The sequence below is a fragment of the Rhea pennata genome, chromosome Z, assembly GCF_028389875.1.
Source record: "Rhea pennata isolate bPtePen1 chromosome Z, bPtePen1.pri, whole genome shotgun sequence".
Lineage (NCBI taxonomy): Eukaryota > Metazoa > Chordata > Aves > Rheiformes > Rheidae > Rhea > Rhea pennata.
This window is the reverse complement of record NC_084702.1, coordinates 48,348,220-48,368,671: the sequence shown is the minus strand read 5'-3', so window position 1 is coordinate 48,368,671 and position 20,452 is coordinate 48,348,220. Positions and strand designations below refer to the sequence as shown.

At 33.3% G+C, this 20,452-nt stretch overlaps 1 protein-coding gene across 3 annotated transcripts in view; it reads right to left on the bottom strand.

Annotated features, from left to right (window-relative positions):
• The window catches only part of KIAA0825 (KIAA0825 ortholog), a 250,949-nt gene that overhangs the window by 116,522 nt on the left and 113,975 nt on the right, over positions 1-20,452 (bottom strand). For 2 of the 3 annotated variants that reach the window (XM_062599053.1, XM_062599054.1), the window contains 6 exons: positions 19,491-19,682; positions 17,318-17,551; positions 15,827-16,235; positions 11,895-12,051; positions 7,574-7,729; positions 3,605-3,699 (listed from right to left, as the gene is read on the bottom strand). In XM_062599053.1, coding sequence (XP_062455037.1) covers positions 3,605-3,699; positions 7,574-7,729; positions 11,895-12,051; positions 15,827-16,235; positions 17,318-17,551; positions 19,491-19,682 — 1,243 coding nt within the window. Of the gene's footprint in view, positions 1-2,937; positions 3,010-3,604; positions 3,700-7,573; positions 7,730-11,894; positions 12,052-15,826; positions 16,236-17,317; positions 17,552-19,490; positions 19,683-20,452 lie in introns of those variants that run through there. The other variant, XM_062599055.1, reaches the window with a different exon arrangement.

The window sequence follows — 20,452 nt, the reverse complement described above, 5'->3', positions numbered from 1 at the left end:
TTGTTCCTCATAATTATAGTGAATGGAATGTACTTATTCTCTACATTAACAGATCCAATGCAACCTGAAGTCCTATAGAACTCCCAAAGGAGGTTACATCACAAAACTATAACTCTTAATAAGTATTAACACTTTATAACTATGATCAAGCTGACTAAGATACTTCTCTGAAAATAAATACAAACAAGACCAGAAAGTAAGTCACTTATCATGAAGGGGAACACATAAACAGAAATCTGCTTTTATGGATTGGTCACTAAAACATGTATTTTCAAGTGGACTGATATTAAAACATGTACAGAGACATTAGCCATTAAAAAAAAATATATACACACACACACAGAAATACATAAGTATTTGATACAGTAATTTGTGGAAACAAATTCAACATAGCTACTTATTTAACCAGTCAATAAAAACATTTTTTCTTTGTGAACAAGACAGTCATTAAAAGTTGAGCTATATATCAAGTAAACAATAACTAAAAGCTGGTACTGCTCTTGTCTTATTATATATGTACTAAAGTTAAGGAACTCCCTTTTGGTAATGAAAATACCTAAAGATGTTTGAATGAATGCCAAGACTGCAAAAGCAGTATGTATCTGTGTAACTGTGCAAGACACCTTTGCATTCCTGTATAAATCAAATACTATAAATCAGCTAACTATTAATAGGTCTACTTATTAAAAGATATTATTTCAAGTATAACTGAAAAGCATGTGAATTGTATTTCATCTATTCAGCTAGAACTAATAAAAAAAATGCATCAGAAATAAAACTAGAAAGGTAAAGAAAGCATCTGCATATTCCCTTTTCTTCCTATAAGCAAAACTTGGTTATAGTTTCTAAAGGTCTGAACTGTAAATAGGAATGAAAATTATTTTATTGTTATTGGTTACTGCCCAGCTTTAATAGACTATTCTCTATAATCTTTTATATCTGATAACCTTGAAATAAGGTAATAACTACCATATCTTTCATGGGAAGGAAATCATCTAAACATTTTTACTTTGAGAGTCATAGGAACAGGTGGAATAGATTCACACACACATGGAGCCAGCAGTGAATAGTTCTCATTCCCTTTTTAACCTGTCTTAGAAGCCTTTTACTTCCCCCTAACCACCATCTAATTAATTCGCCTACCACTTGGCAGGCTCTGGGACAACGCTCCCATAACCCCCTCCCATCTAACTCAGTCATTAACTAGGTTAGGGGAGCATTTCCCTTGTAAATGAGTCCCCTAAGCATTTTTAATATTTTTCCACAAAAGACATCAGAGAACATACTTATTTTAATTCATATACAACAGACAATATTTCTCTTTAAGCATAAAAAAGGAAGTAGTCCTCAATAACACTGTGAACAGACAATAATATTTTTGCCTGTACTTAAGTAACTGATAAGGGAAAGCTATTAGGATATTTTAAAGAAATTAATAATGAAAGTTGTATGGCACTCTGCTTTATAAACTTGTGTTTCTAACTCTTTCCAAACACTGCCATTAGCTTTGTTCAGTTCATCTCAGGAAAAGAGACAGTAGAAGCAGAATCAAAAAGAGGTCAAAAATAATCACACACAACCAATTCAGCCTGAACCTGAACTCCTGAGCACAAGCACGGCTGCAATTAATGCATTTTTAGGAGTATGAAGAATTACCTAAAGACAGGGCTTACTTAAATCCAGCTTGCTTGACTAAGCAAAAGACCAGTTAGAACTGACTTAGCCAGTTGAAAAACATGATCAGATGTACTTTAGCTGTGGTAAAAATAGGGCAATATAAAGCTGTGGTGAAGACGCTGGAAATGTGGTAAATATCTGCATTAGCAGTTCTGCTTAATGTTTATAACAGGTTTAAATGATCTGTTGGTCTGTAAACTAGAGAATGTAATACTCAAAGGTTTGAATAATAGATCTACGAGCTAATCATTAATGTCTTGCATAATGTCACTTCTAGATGAGAATTTCCATATCATGTAGAAGGGCAATGAATGGAGACATTTTCAAATTAGGAAAGATGACAACAATTAGGGCACTTAGTAAAAACAGAAAAAGAAAGAAAAGATGCAGACAATGGATATGACAAAAGCGAGAGAGGAACAGAGAAAGTATATACATGGCTTCTCGACACACTCCATAAAGATCAGAAAAGTACAAAATGTGTCTCAAGTCAGCAGAGAAGATGAAATGCCCACAGGAAATGCCCACTTTGCAAATCACAGAAGTCTTTTCTACTCCCTTTGGCTCATATTGATGACATCAACATGAAGGGAAGTATAAGAACCACCTTGAGTCTAAGTTCCTATTAGAGTCTCTTTTAAAAGGGCAAAGCGCTTCATCTTTAATGAAGGACAAGTGTTAGGAATTAGCAGGGGAACTATTAAAGAAAAAAAAATATTGAATTGTCTCTGCCATTTAACATAAAAATGGTACTATAGGTTCAGACCAAAAAGTCCGTGTAGTCACCAACTGTCAGAGACAGAATGTGGAACAAAGGACAACTACAGGAGAACTGAACGGCATGAAGTAAAGCACATTTCAGTTCATAACATGTAAATTTCCCTGTTTTCATAAAGATGTAGGCAGTAAATATTTTAGAAAAAAATACCCATTTTCCACCTACAAAAGTTGAACAAATGCCCCTCCTAATGTGAAAAAGTGAACCATGTGAAAAGTGTGCAACCACCATGTCCTAATTTTAAAAAGGGATCTAACCTGGAAAAAGAATCCCATTAGATTTCCCTTTTTTGCACTCTGAAGAGATTCCAGTTGAAGAGAGACATTCAGATTGTGCAAACACTGGAATTACATTTCAGCATTGATTTAGACATATTGGAAACAAACTCCCAGAACTGAAAGTATTCATTACCAAAAGTAACAGGTAAGTACTGTACAGCACAGGATTGCAAAAAGAAGAAAATCCCATATATACTTACATTTGGTCTGAGTCAGGAATATATACATATTTTTAAACCCCCAAAGTCATACACAAGTGTAGTACATTAGCTCTACCTGCAGAAGATTTGAATGTTTTATTTGTACACCAATATCTTAACTCATTTCTAAATTTAATGTGTACATTCATTCATTTACTATACATTAAATACATCTGCTTATCAATTAAGCAGTCAACTTTTACAAGTAAAAACAAATTTTAGGATATTAAAACATCCACCAATATCTTAAAACTACTGAACTTTCTATTTTTAGGAATACTTGTCATTGTCTCACTAGATTTAGGATTCATTCAGACTTGAGCAAACATTCCCCAAAATTCTGTGCTATACAGCTGAAATTTCCCTGAGTAGTATAAATTTGGAAAAGTTAAAAGTTACTCACTATTTTTTAAAGCACTCTATATGGGCAGTATCAACAAAGACTCAGGTCTCAGCCAGAAAGCCACATTAAGTCCTCAAAGCAAGAATTATAAAGTAACTTGCCATGCATAAAATGCAGAAAAACAATAAGTATTCCCATTTTAAAATTGCATCATTTAAAAATAAATAATTTATTTCATATATAGCACTGGTAAAACTCTCTGTGAATAGACCATTATAAAGTAAATGAGAAAACTGGAAAGTGCAGTAGTTTGCCAGAATCTCATTACCTGTGTGCCAGCAGCATCCTGAAGGTCATCTGATTCAGTCCCGAATAACTTGGCAGCAAGTTTGACCAATCCCAGTTCCATTCAGTAACAGCTGACTGTTGATACATGGGAAGAAGCTATTGTTAGTTATTAATCAGTGTTAATATGATCAGTAAATTAAAGCTCCAGCTGTGATATACTAACCAAGAAGGAGGGGGGTCTAGAACAAGGACTTAGACAGACGATATCAATCATGTCCACAGAAGACAGTTTTTATTCCAAAAAGACAGCAATTAATTTATAAATCCATTTGGGGATGTAACCATTATTTATAAAAAGATAAATCAATTTTTTGAACCGTTATTCTTCCAACTGTTAACGGCATTTTGCCCAACCACTTTGTCTGAAAGCTTGACTCTTTTTGTGAAAAGCAAATAATTGGCATTTTTATTTTAACAGCAATTAACATTTTCTACTGTAAGCAAAAAGTTTGTCACGAAAAACTTAGTGTAATTGGAACTCAGGATGTAACCTGTATCTTAATCAGAGAATGATAGTTTACTTCTCTTTTTTGTAAGGCACTCCAGTTACCAGATGGTTGTTATAAATATCAGGAAGCTTACACAACATGAACTAACATAACCCCATATTGCTTACCTAATAAATAAAAAAATCTATAATAATGGTGGACAGACAAAAGACTACACACGATATTCTTATGTTTATGAAACAGTACTGCTTGTTGTATAAAATTAATTTTCATTGCCCATACTGGTCAAGTAACGACTACACTTTGACTTTCTTAGGAGGTAATCATTCAAAAATTTTTATTGTAACACTAGAAGGGCATTGAGTGCTTAAAAAATTGAGGAAGCGAGTCAAAACAATGGGAATATCTTGCAGTGCATCTTTTTGTTCTTACAGACAGCACCTGGTGCTTCTGGGAGAAAAGAATCAATGCAATTCCTCTAGGTAAACCCACCCCTTTCTTCCATCTTTATTTCATTCCCATCCTTCTTTTCATTTGATTTTCTCACTAGCTCTCATCTCAGGCACGCACTGAAATAAAGACACCTGAAGTACAGAGTAAGAAAGTGAGAAAAGACTAGCTAAAGAAAGAATAACAAAGTGGAAGTGGAAAAATGAATGAAGAAGCAACCGTGATAAACAAGAAATGAAGGGAAGAGTCAACTAAAAATCTTGGGAATGAGAACAAGTAAGTGCACAGTAGATGAATAGTAGATGATTAGGAAGGAGAAAACAGGCAGGTGTTCAATCCTCTACAATGAATTAAAAATTAATATATAAATAAATATGGAGGAAATACTTGTAAAATCAAGTAAGATGAAAAGGAGGAGCTGAAAAAACAGTAATAAATATCTTAAGAGCAAATAGTAAAATTTATAAATACATCAGATAACAACTTAGTTCACCAGACCGATCAGTTCTACCCAGAATTATAGACTCCATTAAAAAAAAAAGAAAAAGAAAATAATTTCTTTATAGTATTTTTATTCATTGTACTGGGGAAGGAGTTGTATAGCTTAGACTTACTCTTATTAGACAATAAAGCAGCAGCACTGGCAGAGATTGAGGTGTCAGGACAAATTGAAAAAATCGAGAGCAACAAGTTACTAGGACCAGATGGTGATTATTCAAGATTTTGCAGGAATGTACGAATGAGGTAGCTGATTGGTAACAGAAATGACACACTTCCTAAAATCAGCTATTGAACTATAGGGCTGGAAGGTAAGAAATGTACATATCTTTAATAAAAGTGCTAGAGCTGATCTGAAAAATAATGGCTCAGTGGCCTTTATTTCAAGATCCATAAAGTTGGTAGAAATTATAATTAAGTAACTTACTAAATACGACATGCTGCTGACAAATTAGCAAAGCTTCAGAAAAGGAAATTCATCCACTCTAGTGCACTACAACTTTTACATATTCCAGCAAACAATGTAAGAAATTTTCTTTAAGGAAATTATGTTAAAAGCTTTCTGAAAGAACCCCGTAGTGAGGGAGCTAAGAGCATGTCTACACTATATAATACAATACAGTACAGAGATTCTTTGGTTAGAGCAGCACCAGCTCTCTGGAATCATAAGCAATATTGCCATGCCTACTCCAAGTAGGTCTTCCAAGAGAAATTTTTAAAAAATACATAATTAACTCATTGACAAAATATATATTCATAAAAGAATTAAATTTTAGTTCATGTATTAAAAACAAATCTAGTTGCATTAGACTTAATAAAAATCAAGAAGTTAATTGTGAATTACAAACTATCAAGATCCATGGTAGTGGCCAACCACTAAGAAATGAATTTAAGAAGAAATATATCCTATAGGAAGAAAATCTGATCCTTGCCAATATTTTGCATTCTTTACAAGCCCTAGCAACAGTCTCCACAAGAGATGCTGAGCTATATTGACCACTATTTTATAAATAGAAATTCCTACACTGCTAAATGAATGTGCAGCTTTTCTGGTAAAGTGAACTAAATTCTTTAATTAAAGTGCAGGAAACAAGTCTGTCATTGTCACAGGAGGGTTAACACATGCAGCTTTAAGCTCTGTGATTTACTGCGGGTCCTGGGGTTTTATTTATTTATTTATTTATTTATTTATAAGATACCTTCCTGTATTGTGATCAGATTTTATGCCAAAAGTTTACAAAATCCAAAGCAATCTCACACGAACTATCCCCTGTCAACTGTTCGTAAATAGAGTACTGCAAGCCTGTCATGTAGTAGAAAAATTTTGCCCTGAGTTGTCACTACTTGAAGATCTTATCTACCACACCACTAATGAATTAAGAATTCACACATAGTAAGCTATTTTCTGCATTTCATATTGGAACAAGTGATTCTGTACCCCCTTAAATTCCATCAATTTAGTATACATGCAAAGGGACTAACGGAAGAAAAGCACACTTAAAACGTGTTCATCTGGAATAAGCTGCCTTGTAAAACTAGTATTAATCTTCCCTTTCAGAGTATTAACACTTTGATTGCAACATGACAATGATTCAGCATTCATTAAGCAAATAGGAATAAAAAAACCACCTAGATATGCTTTATACCAATATACTTGATGAAATCATCCAATACCACCACAAGTGAGAAAGGAGGTCATTCCATTTAAAAACAAAATTTTACTGAAAAAAAGAGTCTCTTTCTACTATAAGTCTGTAAAGTGAACTTCATGTAACCAAAATATAATTTCTTTTAAGTTTTTTGGAGTCCTAGGTGTAGAGCCAAAGCTGTAGCTGAGGGATGAACTTGAGGGAAGACTGGAGAAAGTATAATGTAAATTTTTTTTCAAGTGTCCCAGAGAAACTACATTCCATTTTGTAAAGCGACCCAGTTATGTGGCTCTCCAGTGGAGATTTAGGCACCTCAATCTATTTTCTTTAACTTTTGTATTACCAGGAAACTAATTTCTAAGAGTAAACCATACTCCTTTATATATAACTAGCATGGCTTAATAAAAAACAAAAATGAATGCTTTTCTCATCGTTTGTTCTTTGCCTTGCTTACTCTTTACTGTGCACATTTCTAAGCATCCTTTACTTTAGGGTTTAGTATTTAGTGTTTAGTTTGAAGGACTTACCTGATAAGATTCTGAATGTGCACTTGGAGTTTTGCTATAATTTTCAAAAGGACTAAACCCCGTTTACCATTACACAGATGTAATAAATGTCATTGTTAATAATGGGCTTTCGTTTGATATACTGAACTATCATAGAAAGTGTAAGTAAATGTAAATTGTTCTTAAATACAATAATTCTGATAAAAGTACAAAAAGGCTCTTTGAACCTCATGCCACTATAAAGGGTGCCCTCATTAGCTTCCTGATTAATAATATTCTATTGCACTTCATCAAATGTGACCTCATGTAATTTTTTTCATGATTTCAGCCTCCGTCACTATCATGCTCATAAGTATATTATAGTACAGTATAACCAAGGTTCCATATTTTCACAAACCTGATTGAACACTTTTGCACAAGATTGGCTGTGCACCTGGAAAGGGTTGAAGACAAGCTGCTCTTCTCTGCCCTTCAGTGTCAAAGGCAAGCACTCATTGGAGGTAACACTCTCTTCAGAGGAATTCTCACAAGACAGCTGCTCTTTCAAATATTCCTTTTTAAGGGAAAAAAAAAAAACAAAAAACATGTACACACACACACACACAAAGCAATATATGCCATTTAGCCTTCTTGACAATAATTTGCTTAAATCTCAAGTATAAGTTTCCTGCATGCTTGATAGAAATTCTTTCTAGTTAAAGGAGAGAGTAAATAAGCTCTCTTAAAATAGAAACCTTTCTAAAAGTAAAACAGGTCTACAACAAACAGTAAATAACATCCATCAACATGCAACTGAAGGAATTCAAAATATTATAACATGTTGTTTTGAAATTGTCATCACATTTTCTTCTCATTCAGTGTATTTGTTAGGTGTATGTAGAGGAAGTGAAAAGCAAATGTTTTCTAGGAGCTGGTCTAATGTATGATAGTTAATACATTATTTCATTTATATGATAAACTATACAAAAATATTTAAAGTTATCTTTAGGCAGCATTAAATAGTTACTACCTGCCTATAAGTTAATTGTTCAATGAAAGCGTTCAAACTAGTTGTTTAAATACAGGAAATAATCTCCCACTCTTTAAAGCTATTTTTAATTATTTTAACATAAAAAACTTGAAGTCATTTATGATTTGCATGGCAATTTTAGAAACTGCAGTGTGACAGACACATGGTTATTTTGGCCACAGTCTTTTCTGTTTTCACTTGTTAAACTACTACGTAAATAAACCATCACTGCATGCCAATAAATTGTTTTGATTAAATAGAGCCATTTTATAAGAGCTAGATAATGAATGAAACACAAAGATCTATTTGCTGGAAGGACTACTGTGATTAAACAGTTTATTATTATTAAAATGAAACCCATAACGATAGGATTGCCATACCATTGAGCAAGTACGCAAGGTGAGTCTTCATTAAGATGGGTAGGATGTGAATGGTCCTCTTACTTTGCAGTAATACTGAGATTATAAAAATTTTTCAGACTCAGATAAGGGAGCATTTATACTACTTGCCAAGCAGCTCACTGCTCCTAAGTAGGTCTTTATAAAAAAAATTTAATGATCAGCTTAAGCTGATCCAACTGCTATAAGGAACAAGTTCCCTCCCAACCTACATGGATTGCAACTACTTCTCCCTTGTGTTGACAGGAGCATATGTTGTGAAATCGGCCAGAAAGAAAGAAAGGTTTCAGCCAGATCAGCAAGCCACATGATTTCTAGTACCAGCACAAAGGGAGTGGGAATGCACACGGGCAAGAGAAATAGCCTCTCTGATGGTTGCAGTCAATTGTTAGGACAGCTTAAAACAATCATGAAATTATCTGAGTGTAAAAACAGAATCAGAACTCAGGGGTTTTTTTTTCACTTAAGCCAACAGTCAAGTGTGTAATCCGGCTGTGAAATCATACTCTAAATTACAAATATTTATTTAGCCTCCAAAACTGTTTTTTCCATTCATTCATTACTTCATGCCATAACAAAGATGTTGAAGTTATGGTGAAGGGAGGTTATTTAAGAATTATTTCTATACATTCACCATTTTTTTAAAATACAATGTCTTGCTTGCGCACATTTTTTCAATCCCTGTAGACGGTTTTAAAACAACCCTCCGGGTGTCGCAGAGCTAGCCGTAGCAGAAACTGTTAGTTTTTCAGTAGAGATATTGGAACTCATTGTTCATGCTTGCTAGGGTTATGAAAATTTTAAGTAGAATACAGCCACTTCCCTATACAGACTTTTTTCTGTCTTGGGAATACTCTAGATATTTTGAGAAAGAAATTTAAACAACAATTGTAAATATATAAGAGCTGCTTTAGTACAGACTATACTGTATATTGCATATTTAATACAGTTTATTCTGACCAAAAAAGGTCATGTTTTAAAAACTTGAAAATAATTAGAAATGAAACCATGTGAGCTATATCCTCACTATCAGTGATTGAGCATGAAGCAAAGTAGATGGAATATTCTTGAGCCTGAGAGTTCAGGAGGATTGGTTCCTTTTTGGTAGCTGTTAGTGAAAGATGCTTTTAAAAATGATTATTCTTTTTGATAAATACAGGAAGTACAGTAGACAGCTATGAGTTCTACAGTATCTATTATAAAACTTAAAAACATTGTAGTTCTATTTCAAAATATAGCTCCCAAAAAGCTCTATTCCTTTTTCCCTCTATTTTCTAAGGAAAATTAAGAACCACAAATTTTTGGCTTATCATTTGGGCCTCTATTCACACAAAATTATTAAACAGTGCAGCATAAAGTTAGTGTGGATATCTTTAAGAATACCACCCCTTCATAGTTTGAGGCATCAAAAACCAAAAGCATGGACCTTCATACAGATAAATCAAGTCTATCTCTTAGTAGTCAGAACTTCAGACATAATTGTAAGCTAATAAAAATAATATTGGAAAGTGCATTATGATGATCGCATGTTAAGCATTATAACTTTTTGCAAGGGTTTCAAAGCCACGTTGAAGTAATGTGCTTGAGTTCTTCTGTGGAGTTGAGCTGGTCAGGGTTTTTTTTTTTTTTTTTTTTTTCCTGACAAGACAGTTTTTTCCACTGAGAAATGTTCTATTTTTAATAAAGTTCTATCTAGCTGCAGAAATTCAAGGAGAGACACCTGGGATGCAGAAAGACAGGTTAAAGTCCCTCTTCCACCTAATTCTCTCTCAGCTTTTTACCTCCTGTTGGAGCTGCTCCACTTTGTATAAATAACTGAATACTCAAAGGAATCAAATCTTGAATTGGGGTCTCTAAAACCTGATATGGGCATTCTACCCCTCCAGCTAAAATATGATTCTATTTTTGACCACAGAAGTTACAAAATGGATTTTTACAGTAATTTCTACAAAGCAGAACAGTTCCAACAGGGAAAAACAGCAAAGTTCCACTCTAGAAAACTAATGTTCTGGTTGTTAGAGCACATACTTTGGTTGTGGGAGATGCAGATTCAATTCCTTGGTCTAAACCAAGCAGAATAGAGATTTGAGCCTGGATATCCTGTCCTGTAGGTGAGTGCCCTAACAGCGGGATTCTATGCTATTTTAGAAGGTCTCTCTCATCATCTTTTCTTCATTCCTTTCTACTAAGAGTAATCCTGAATACGCTCCAGGTGAAAAGGTTTTAGTTTGAACTGTATTACAATAATAATTTTCATTTCAATTCCTGTACCATTTAATTATTTGAGATAAAACTTGAAAAGATTCTGTGTTCTATTAATATTAGGTTGCCATCTCTGCATACGTGCTTACATTGCTTCAAAAACTTCCAAATACAGATGGATAAAAGTTGCTCTTAAGCCTATACTTAGGGAACTAAAGAGTTGATTTGATTTTCAGAAGCACACTGCCAGTACTGAGCTGCTCTTTACCGCCTGCATATAGACATAGCTGCCTAATTAGCTTTTGCTACCAATTAAAAAAAAAAAAAAAATCTTGGCCTATGCCTATATTTGCATTTTATTACCGACACTTTGTACACTTGCAATAATCTTAACAGCACCTGCTTATGCACTCAAGGAATAGCAATTTAGTAATCAAAGCTAATAAACAGAACTTTCTTAATTAAGCTATGTAGATCTGTATTATCACACAATTTAAGCAAATCTATGTTTATTTCAGTGTATACTATAAGAATAGCTTTGGTAATTTAGGGCAATTTAGTAGAGGCTTAGAAATAATGAGATAATTCTTTTACTTTGCCCAAATTCCATGTGCAGCAAACAAATCTGAATTTGTTTACTATAATTTTGAAAGCACTTTAGCTGAGCAGAGTTACCTAGACTAAATAAGGTTTTCATGTGGATGCACTTACTTCCTCAGTACAGCCATAGGGTTTGTTTGTTTGTTTTTTAAATCAGGGGAATTGATTTACCCCATTTAATTTTATTTCTGTTAACAGTCAGATTCTCAATAGCTTGCTGACTTTTTTCTCCACTGTTTTTCAAACTCCTAAAATGTATCCGTGGTCTATGATATAAATCTGAAGTAAGTTTATGAGCCATACTACTCTTTAAGTATATAAATAAAATCTACATTATTTCTGTACAAATGCAGAAAAGCCTAAACTGAATATTCTATTACAATATAATATTGGATTTCATATTGACTTTAAGAAGCATTATCACCTCCTTGACTAACCCTTAGCTGCCAGCAGACGCTGCCTCAGGCCAGTACACACCTAATTGCTCGGTAAAAAGGCCGTTTCCCTACCTCATTGAGCTGGATGATGTGATAAATTTGCCTCAGGTACTCGCTGCCACCTGGTTTGTGGCAGATATCCAGGACCATCATGTTTATTTTCTGCTCAGTGAATTCAAGTGCAATACCTCCTCCCTCTAACATCGCACCTTCTACTGCAACCGAGGCACTAGAATATAGAAAAGATACAAATATTTAAGTTGTATTTCTAAAAATCAAAATATAATGTCAGCTAAAACTATATGTAATAATATTCGTAAATACTTGGCTTACACAAAACAAATCTTGCTGTACATCTCTGAAGCCTTTATTTAAATATATAATAAAATGGTATGTTAAATAATTAAATGCATGTTAAGGTTCTTACATAAATAAGTTGTTCGTATTATACCAATTTTAATTATTTTAAAATCTGAAAAATTAAAACAAAACATGCCTTACTCTAAAGACAAACAACAAGCAAATATTTTTTATTTTCTTCTGCATTGGAGAAGTGTCTTTACTACTTGGAATAGCATTAGATCTTTTGTACACTTTTCTTTGCCTGTCACTGAACATATTAAAGACCAATTAACATGTCAGAAAGGTAGCCATTACCCTAAGTATAGGTTAGAATATTAAACTGAAAGCTTTTTTCCCCACTGGTACGGTGGTAACATTTCAAAGGTACACATTAGCCACTTGTTGCACTTTCTGCCTTGCAGCTCTGTACTTTTCTGTGCTTTCTTTCCAAGAAGTACTGGTGTCTAACTGCTACAAAAAATCTGAAGCTGATAGGCGCAAATGCCTTGAAAAATGTACACTCAAAACTCTGACCACTCTTATACTACTCTCCCTGCATACAATTTAAGTCACAAACTCTATACTAGCTTAGTAGTATAGATTGATAAAGAATCAAGAAAAAGTACTGAAATTATTTCTTCTCAAATATTACAGGATTGATACAGGTTGGCATCTAGACATAGATACATAGCAGCTTGAAAGATCAACAAATTATGTCTTCTATAATCATTATTAGATTAATTTAAAATCTACAAAATAAGTATTCGTAATGAAAAACAAGATTTTACAGGTCTCAAAAGTAGTACTTTGGTGCAGTCAGTTGTAAGTTGCAGCTTACTGTTGAAAACATGCCGTGATTACAAAATTAGTTCTGCTGAAAGTTGCTGTTGACCTGAAAGCTCACTTAAATGCTACACAGCTGCTGGACATTAAAGCTGATATTGCTTCCACATGCAGCTTCAGAACTTCCTACAGAGCAAATAGTTTCAAAATCTAAACTATAATTTTGTTCTTTGCTGAATGGAAGTAAATGATACTATGTTATTATGGGATATTTTACAAAAAGCTTCAAAAGAAATTGATCTTTAGAATTAAAGCACGTTTGAGGCTGATCTTTCAGTACCACATAGAGATACGAACTGAATTTCTCAAACTTCTTAGAGGTTGACATTGAAAAAGTTGAGGACCTGTGACAAAGTGGTGTATCAGTGTCAGCACCCAAACTGTATCCTTTCCTGTCCGTCACTGTGCAGGTGAAGCAGATGATTGGATTCAGTCACTGCTATGATTAATGAGTTCCTCTCTGGATTTGGGACTGCCTATCAATCATGTCATTAGGAAGAATGTGCCCTGAAAGAGGCAGACCTCAGCCAAGGAATAACTGCATTCATCTTAATCTGTATATGCACCCAGCCAGCCAAGTCAGGGTCACCACAATGAAAAACAATAATCTTCAACACGACAAATTACTTTGCAAAGACAGACATTTCTTTTGGGGCTGTGTGTTCTTCTGAATCTAACTGGACTGTTTACAGCTCCGGTGTTACTATAAAGCGAAGGTTATTTTAATGAACGGTAATTCTTTCAGGCAGTACCCAGGACAGGCAATGTACACAACTACCACTTTCTAAACCTTTTGCTTTTGACTTGGGGGGGTGGGGGGAAGGACATAAAAAAATTTCCCTAAAGACAAAGTAGAATTTGTGTATGCCACAAATGGAACCTACATTCTAGTTGGACATTTTATGTAGTTAGCAGTCTTGATAACAATAATTGAACAGGAAAACATTCAAGACTTGTTTTTAAAAGTCTGGTGCACTTCAAAGATGTTTTCCACAACATCTGCATGTGTAATATATCCATATATATCACACACAAATTTTGACATTTTATGGGGTTTGTTTTCTTACATACATACTGCATGTATGAACCTGCATACCTTTACCTGCAAAATCTAATTTTGGAAAGGCTACACAAAGTAATTTTACACTGATTTACTGAAGATTTTCAAACAACTATTGCTATTTCAAACAAACTAGGTAAACATCAAAAGTCTTTTTTTGAAAGATCTGCTTTTAGTTTAGTGATTATGTGAACCATTTTCTAGTTTAACTGATACATACATTTCACAGCTTTGCAATATTAGTTTTATAATTTGTCTTTATAACAATATTTTATCTCTACATTGTATATCTTAGCTATTAACTATTAACTATTTTTCAGGAATTGACTGATGATATTTGGATATCTAGTACAGATAGATATCTGTGGAATAAACAATGTATTCTTATGTTCCTTAGACTTAAAATTAGGACACCCTGTCAACAGAAGTTCTTACTTTGGTTGGCACTGCACACACACAAAATATTCTTACATTGTAGCAGTTATGGATGAAAAATAGTCATTGCGCACAGTCTGATAGCTGATATAGAAAATGTATTAAAGCATTTTTGATATATGTTAAAAATAGAATTGGGTAGTATATTAAAATTCAAATCCTCAACTTCAACAGAAGTATAAATACCAGAGTTTTAGTTTTTAGAGTTTATCTCAGTATTTGTCTTACACTGCATTTTATTTAAAAATAACTATTCTCCACTCAGTAACATTACAAACCATACTATGGCATTATTCTGTTAAGTATCAATCTACACATCAGTATTTTTTTTTCTATGACTGTTTCAATGACTAGCATCTGGCTTCAATCTTTTAATCACTGGATTAGAGCTTGTAAATTAGTATTAAATTGAAACGTAAAGATTAAAGGTCAATGTCAATGAGCATTTGCGTGATGCTATTACCACTCCTGTTAACTGGCTACTCATGGGAACATGATACTATACCTTAAAGCACTACATGAAAGTCTGTCTGTTGATATCAGTGACTCATATCTAGAACCACTATGTTGTTTATTTATATAGACAGTTACTGTCAGGATATTAATGACAGTGACCTTCAAGAATATTCATGAATCTTACTTTCAGTAGTCAGTTTAATTAAGTCACATAGCTCCAACAAATTTAATATTAGATAGTAGTATTTTTATAGAAATATATGTATGGTATACAAATTCACAATAAAAGACAGGGACTATGAATACATTAACATACATACAACTCCTTGAAAAAAACATTATAGCTGGATGTCAAATATGCACGAAGGTTGATATTTCTCACAAAGACACAGCAGGGTACTTTCCCTGTCCTGTTTTGATACTTGCCCTCAGGGTTTGTTGTTTTAAAATGAAGTATGCTTACTTTTTAATCACAAACGAACATGGAAAGGCTTTTATATTTCCCCTTAATTTAATCACCATAGCAAAATTCATTTATAAATATATTATGGTGCCTCCTAGTCAGTACACCTGTTCCCATACTAAAAGATATACCAAGTAAATTGTCTGCATTTACAGATCATCATGAAAATCTGAACTCTCTAAGTCTGCGAATAGACTGCTCCCATGTCATTTACTTTTTTAACCACACAATTATGTTGCAAAAATATAGTAGCATCAATATTAAGAACAAATCCATTTCATTTAATGTAAGCTCACTATCCATCTAAATTTTTTTTTAAAAAAATCAAACAATAGCCATAAGCACATCAGTAATCCAGTAAAATAAAGAGCAAATAACAGCAGTTTAAAAATACCAAATTCTTACCAGTCTGTGCTCAATTTTCTTGCTTTCAGCAACTGGCTTTCAATCCAGTTTGGTCTTTGTTGTTCAATGCTCTGTATAACCTTCTGGGTCACTTGTTTAGGACCACTTTTCTGTTTTCCCATAATACTTTCTAAGCACACACGAACTAAACTGAGTTTTTCTTTGCTCCATCTGTCAAGTGTTGCACCTGTTAAAAGTTCTGCAGTATTTCCATCCTCAAATATCCGACATATAATTACAATCAAGTTCCAGACAAGCAGACCAGCTTTCTTCAATTCAGCAAAGTTTCTTGACATTTTTCTCTCAGCCAGAAAAAAGAAGTACTTAATTGGGGGAGGCAAACATGCAATCACTGTAGGTAACTTGCTGATTACAATAGATACTGCCTGAGCTGCAAGCCTTGTGAAGCCTTAAAAAAAGAAAGAAAAGAAGATATGATTAACATTAACATTCTAGTTCTATCACAGCATGTTTCTGAATGTTGTATGATAATTTCTAACTTGCTTTTGTACCAAAAAAGGGTATTAAGCTTAAGTACTCAACACTGTAGCTAGACTTGTATTTTCTTCCTCCATATGAATCCCCCAAGATCCCAACAATAACATGAACTGAAAATAGAGAACTAGAAAATTTAGAATTCACACTGTGATTCTGTTAACAATTAGCCCTGTTGTGTACAGTTATTACAGAATAAATGAAACAGGTAACAGCCAGGTATTCTGAGTAGCTTGTAATAAAATGGTAAAGATGTTTTTTTAAACTTCAAGCATAGAGCATTGTACTAAATTTCTTAGAAAGGGATTGATAAGAAAAACCAAAAAGTATGAATACATTTAGAATCCTATTTTCAAACCTACAAAACTTCAGCTTATAGGCTTTCATATAAGAAGGATGGACACTCTGTACATAAGTTTTCTAACTATTCCAGAAATTAAAGGTAACTATAAAAGTAACTATGAAAGTATATTGTATAAAAAATGGGACATATCTAAAATGAAAAACTGAACAAAATGTGGTCTACAATACAGAGTCAAGTGTAGATTAAAAAAAAATCCTGGCCCATCCCACTTGCATTCTGAACTGGCCTAAAAAAAAAAAAAATTGTATCATTTCGGTCAACCCTGCATATCTAATTTAAGCTATTCTGATTAAGAAGATAATAGCCATAAAAAGAATTAGTTACACAAACTAAGATAAGAGCATACGCATTATTTACTCTGTTTTGAATCTCATGCTACAGCCAGATGGTAAAAACATTTAAAATATACTGATATTTTAAAAATATTTGGTTGTGTGTGCAAGGTTGTAAACCTCAAAAAAGAGGTATTGAACTGTAATGCTGGAAATGTATTAAAACAAGTTTGGAAATAACTTTATTTATTGTCAAATTGTAAAAATCATGAATCCTACCTGTCCAATTTTGATATGAACTCAGTAAATACGTAACAAGTTCTTATGGCAAGTTTATATAACAGTATAAATTTCACCTACATTTTCCAGATTCTTTTCTCTTCATTTCCCGAGGTGTATAATTCCATTCCTTTGGAACTGTTTTCAATAAACTTTCAGGAACTATTTGCTTGTGCTGATATGTTCCATAGTTTTCTGTTGCCTCCCATGAATGCATCAGAGAAATTATCTGCTTCACTATACCCTTGACTGAATTAATCAAAGTCATCTTCAAGTATCTGATAACCTCTGGCTCTGAGTCACCACAACTGGAAACTTCAGAAGAAAAAAGAGTATTAAATATTCAGTAAGCGTATAGACATCTGTGTACACCTGTTTCAGAAAGAAGTGTTTTAGAACCCTTATGGAAAGAAAAGTGACAACATCATGATTCATAACAACTTACTCCTAAGTGTTGCTCTGTTACAAATCAAAGAAATATTACAAAGAAAAATCATGTCGCATATATAGTTTAATATAGTACTGGAAAAAGTGATATTTTCATTTATTTCCTTCTTCCTTATTTCTCCACACAATGTATTTCTCAAAATGTAACTTAATCTGACTGATGTCTTCCTTTTTATTTGGAGTACATTTATTATTTGTTAGACTTTAATGAGGCAAGTAGATATATCTATCTTTACCTCCTTGTCTGTGACAGTACTAATAAAGTTGTATTTGTTAGCTAACCAATCTGTTTTATTAGAGAACAACAAAGGGAAAAGGATATTTTGGCAACAAAAATGCATAAAAATGTCATCAACAGAAGCATAGCTTGTTATCAGAGAGATTGCATGTAGAAAATAGAGCATTTTAAATGCAGTTACTGACATTAGAAAAAGTATCAATCTTCTACGCATTCTTAAAATCACAAAGAATTGACTATTTTCTCCAGAAAGAAGGGATATGGTGAAGCCCCAAAGCCATGCAGAATGTAGTTTTACAGCATTCCATTAGAAGTTAAGCTCATGGTATCAAATGATTACAGATACTGAAGCAGTCTTCTATCACAACAACTAAACAATAGCTCTTACTTTTAGAATATTTTTCCTTCTCGTCTTTTACTCCTATAAATCACAGTTGCTCATCTGAGTGGTGAACTTAAATACACCATCAGTAAGCACAAAGACACTGTTTTTTGCAAGATGTTTAGAATGAATGGGGAAAAAAAAAAAGAGTAGGATAGGGCAACTTTATGAAGGAGGCCTTAATAGCTTAAAGGAAAGGCAACTGTAGAACATAGTATATTTCTGAGAAGAATTGTTCCTCAGAACAATTGGGAATTTTTAATGAACCTCAAAAAAAAAAAAAAAGGCAATAGAGCAGCAGTTGTCAGGCAGGACAAAGATATTTTTCAACAGTTTTCCCACTAAGGTCTTTCATACTAACTTTTGTCTGTATTGGTCCAAGTTTTATACTACTATGTGTATTTTTTTCTTGAGCTTTCTATAAAATATTTCTATTTTTTCTTCTTCTTTTGCTGTGATATCTACTCTTTGTAATCACTTTTTTTTCCTTTAATGAATATGTGAACATTTTTACCATCATTCATTTCTACTTTGTGATCTTCATACTCCTGTTATCCTTCTTACTTCCTCCTATTTTTCTTCCTTTCTCTTCTCTTGAGCTTGCCCATATTTTGGATCATTCATCCAAGCCTCATCTCCCTTTTCAGGTTGAATTCCGCTTTTCTTTGAAGGGCAGTATTATTTACTATAATCGTGAGGGGAGCTCTCCGTTCTCCTTGGAAAATTAAGAGTCTGCCTGCCTGATGGCAGCAGTCTTTAAATCCATCAGATTATTTCTCCCTCAGTAGGAGTCCTTCCCCCCCCCCCCCTTTTTTTTTCCCCCACTCTCCTTCAATCATTTCCCACATTAAAACAGTCGCAAAGGTTTGGAGCTCTTAACTGCCAAAACCAAGAACCTGCATGCATGCATGAGTTATAGAAATTATCTGCTGGAAGCCTGCTAGTAAAACACTTAAGGAAATCAGACTCCTGGTCTACCACACTGCCCTATAACTTCTACTTTATTCTTCAGAATTACACCATGCCTATAGTGTTCTGATTGCTCTAAACACTTCAGTTATAACAATTTTGAAGTAACATACTATCATTTCGGCTAACTTATTGAAGTAAAAATAATATGCAGTACCAGTCTGAAGAATAACGAGGTTTAACATCAGATTTAAAATGTGTGTTAATAAAATAAATACCTGTCATAGTACATAAGCAATCCCACAGATGCTCCTGTTCCATGTAGGTCTCAAAAGCAATGCCAAGTGATTTGGGTGATAAAATACAGTAAGACAATACTGTAAAGATTGCTTCAATGACAGTAGGGTCTTTGTTATTTGTTTTCTGTTCTAAGAACGAACTTTGTTCATCACAATTCAACACTTCATTTCCTTGAAAATAAGCAAAATCATAGTTATCATAATTTTCAAGTAATTCAAGTCATAGTAATAGACAGTATTAACCAAAACAAACTGAAAACTATCTGAACAGTAATTCAAAGAACAATAATACTTACAGATACTGAAATCTGATCTGCACAGTGACACTTGACTGTCTTCCTAAATTATATATAGTCATTCAAAAGGTCCTCAAGTATGTTTGCAAACTATGGAATATGCCTATTTTCATTCAAAATACATTCAGTATATAATTTGAATTTGATTATTTATTAAATATTAATCAGAAGAAACTAGTATTTCTCTAGAATCACAGTGAAAAAGTCATCACAAGCTTAACTCCTCTTATCAATTAGTAACATGAAATAATGGAAATCAATTTGGGTGTATAAAACCAAATAAAGTACTGCACACTCCTCAAAATAAGTTGGATTTTTTTGTTTGACAGTATAAGAAGAAATAGAGAAACTAGTTGCCCAAAATAAAATCTTAGCCCTGGTAAGCTACAGCCACTTACGTTTTTAAAGATAACTAATGATTTTGGTAAACATGATTAATATTTGCTTACATAACATATTTCCAAATGTTTTCCATTATCATTATAAAATATTCTCTCAGTCAAAGTGTAATGATGTATTTAAACCTGTCTTTGAACCAAAGCAACTCAATGGCTTTGACTTTTGCTAATGTCAAAGACTTCCACTTCTTGCATATTTCTGGAATATACTTTTGATGTTAATGATCATAACAAATGACTAGAGACA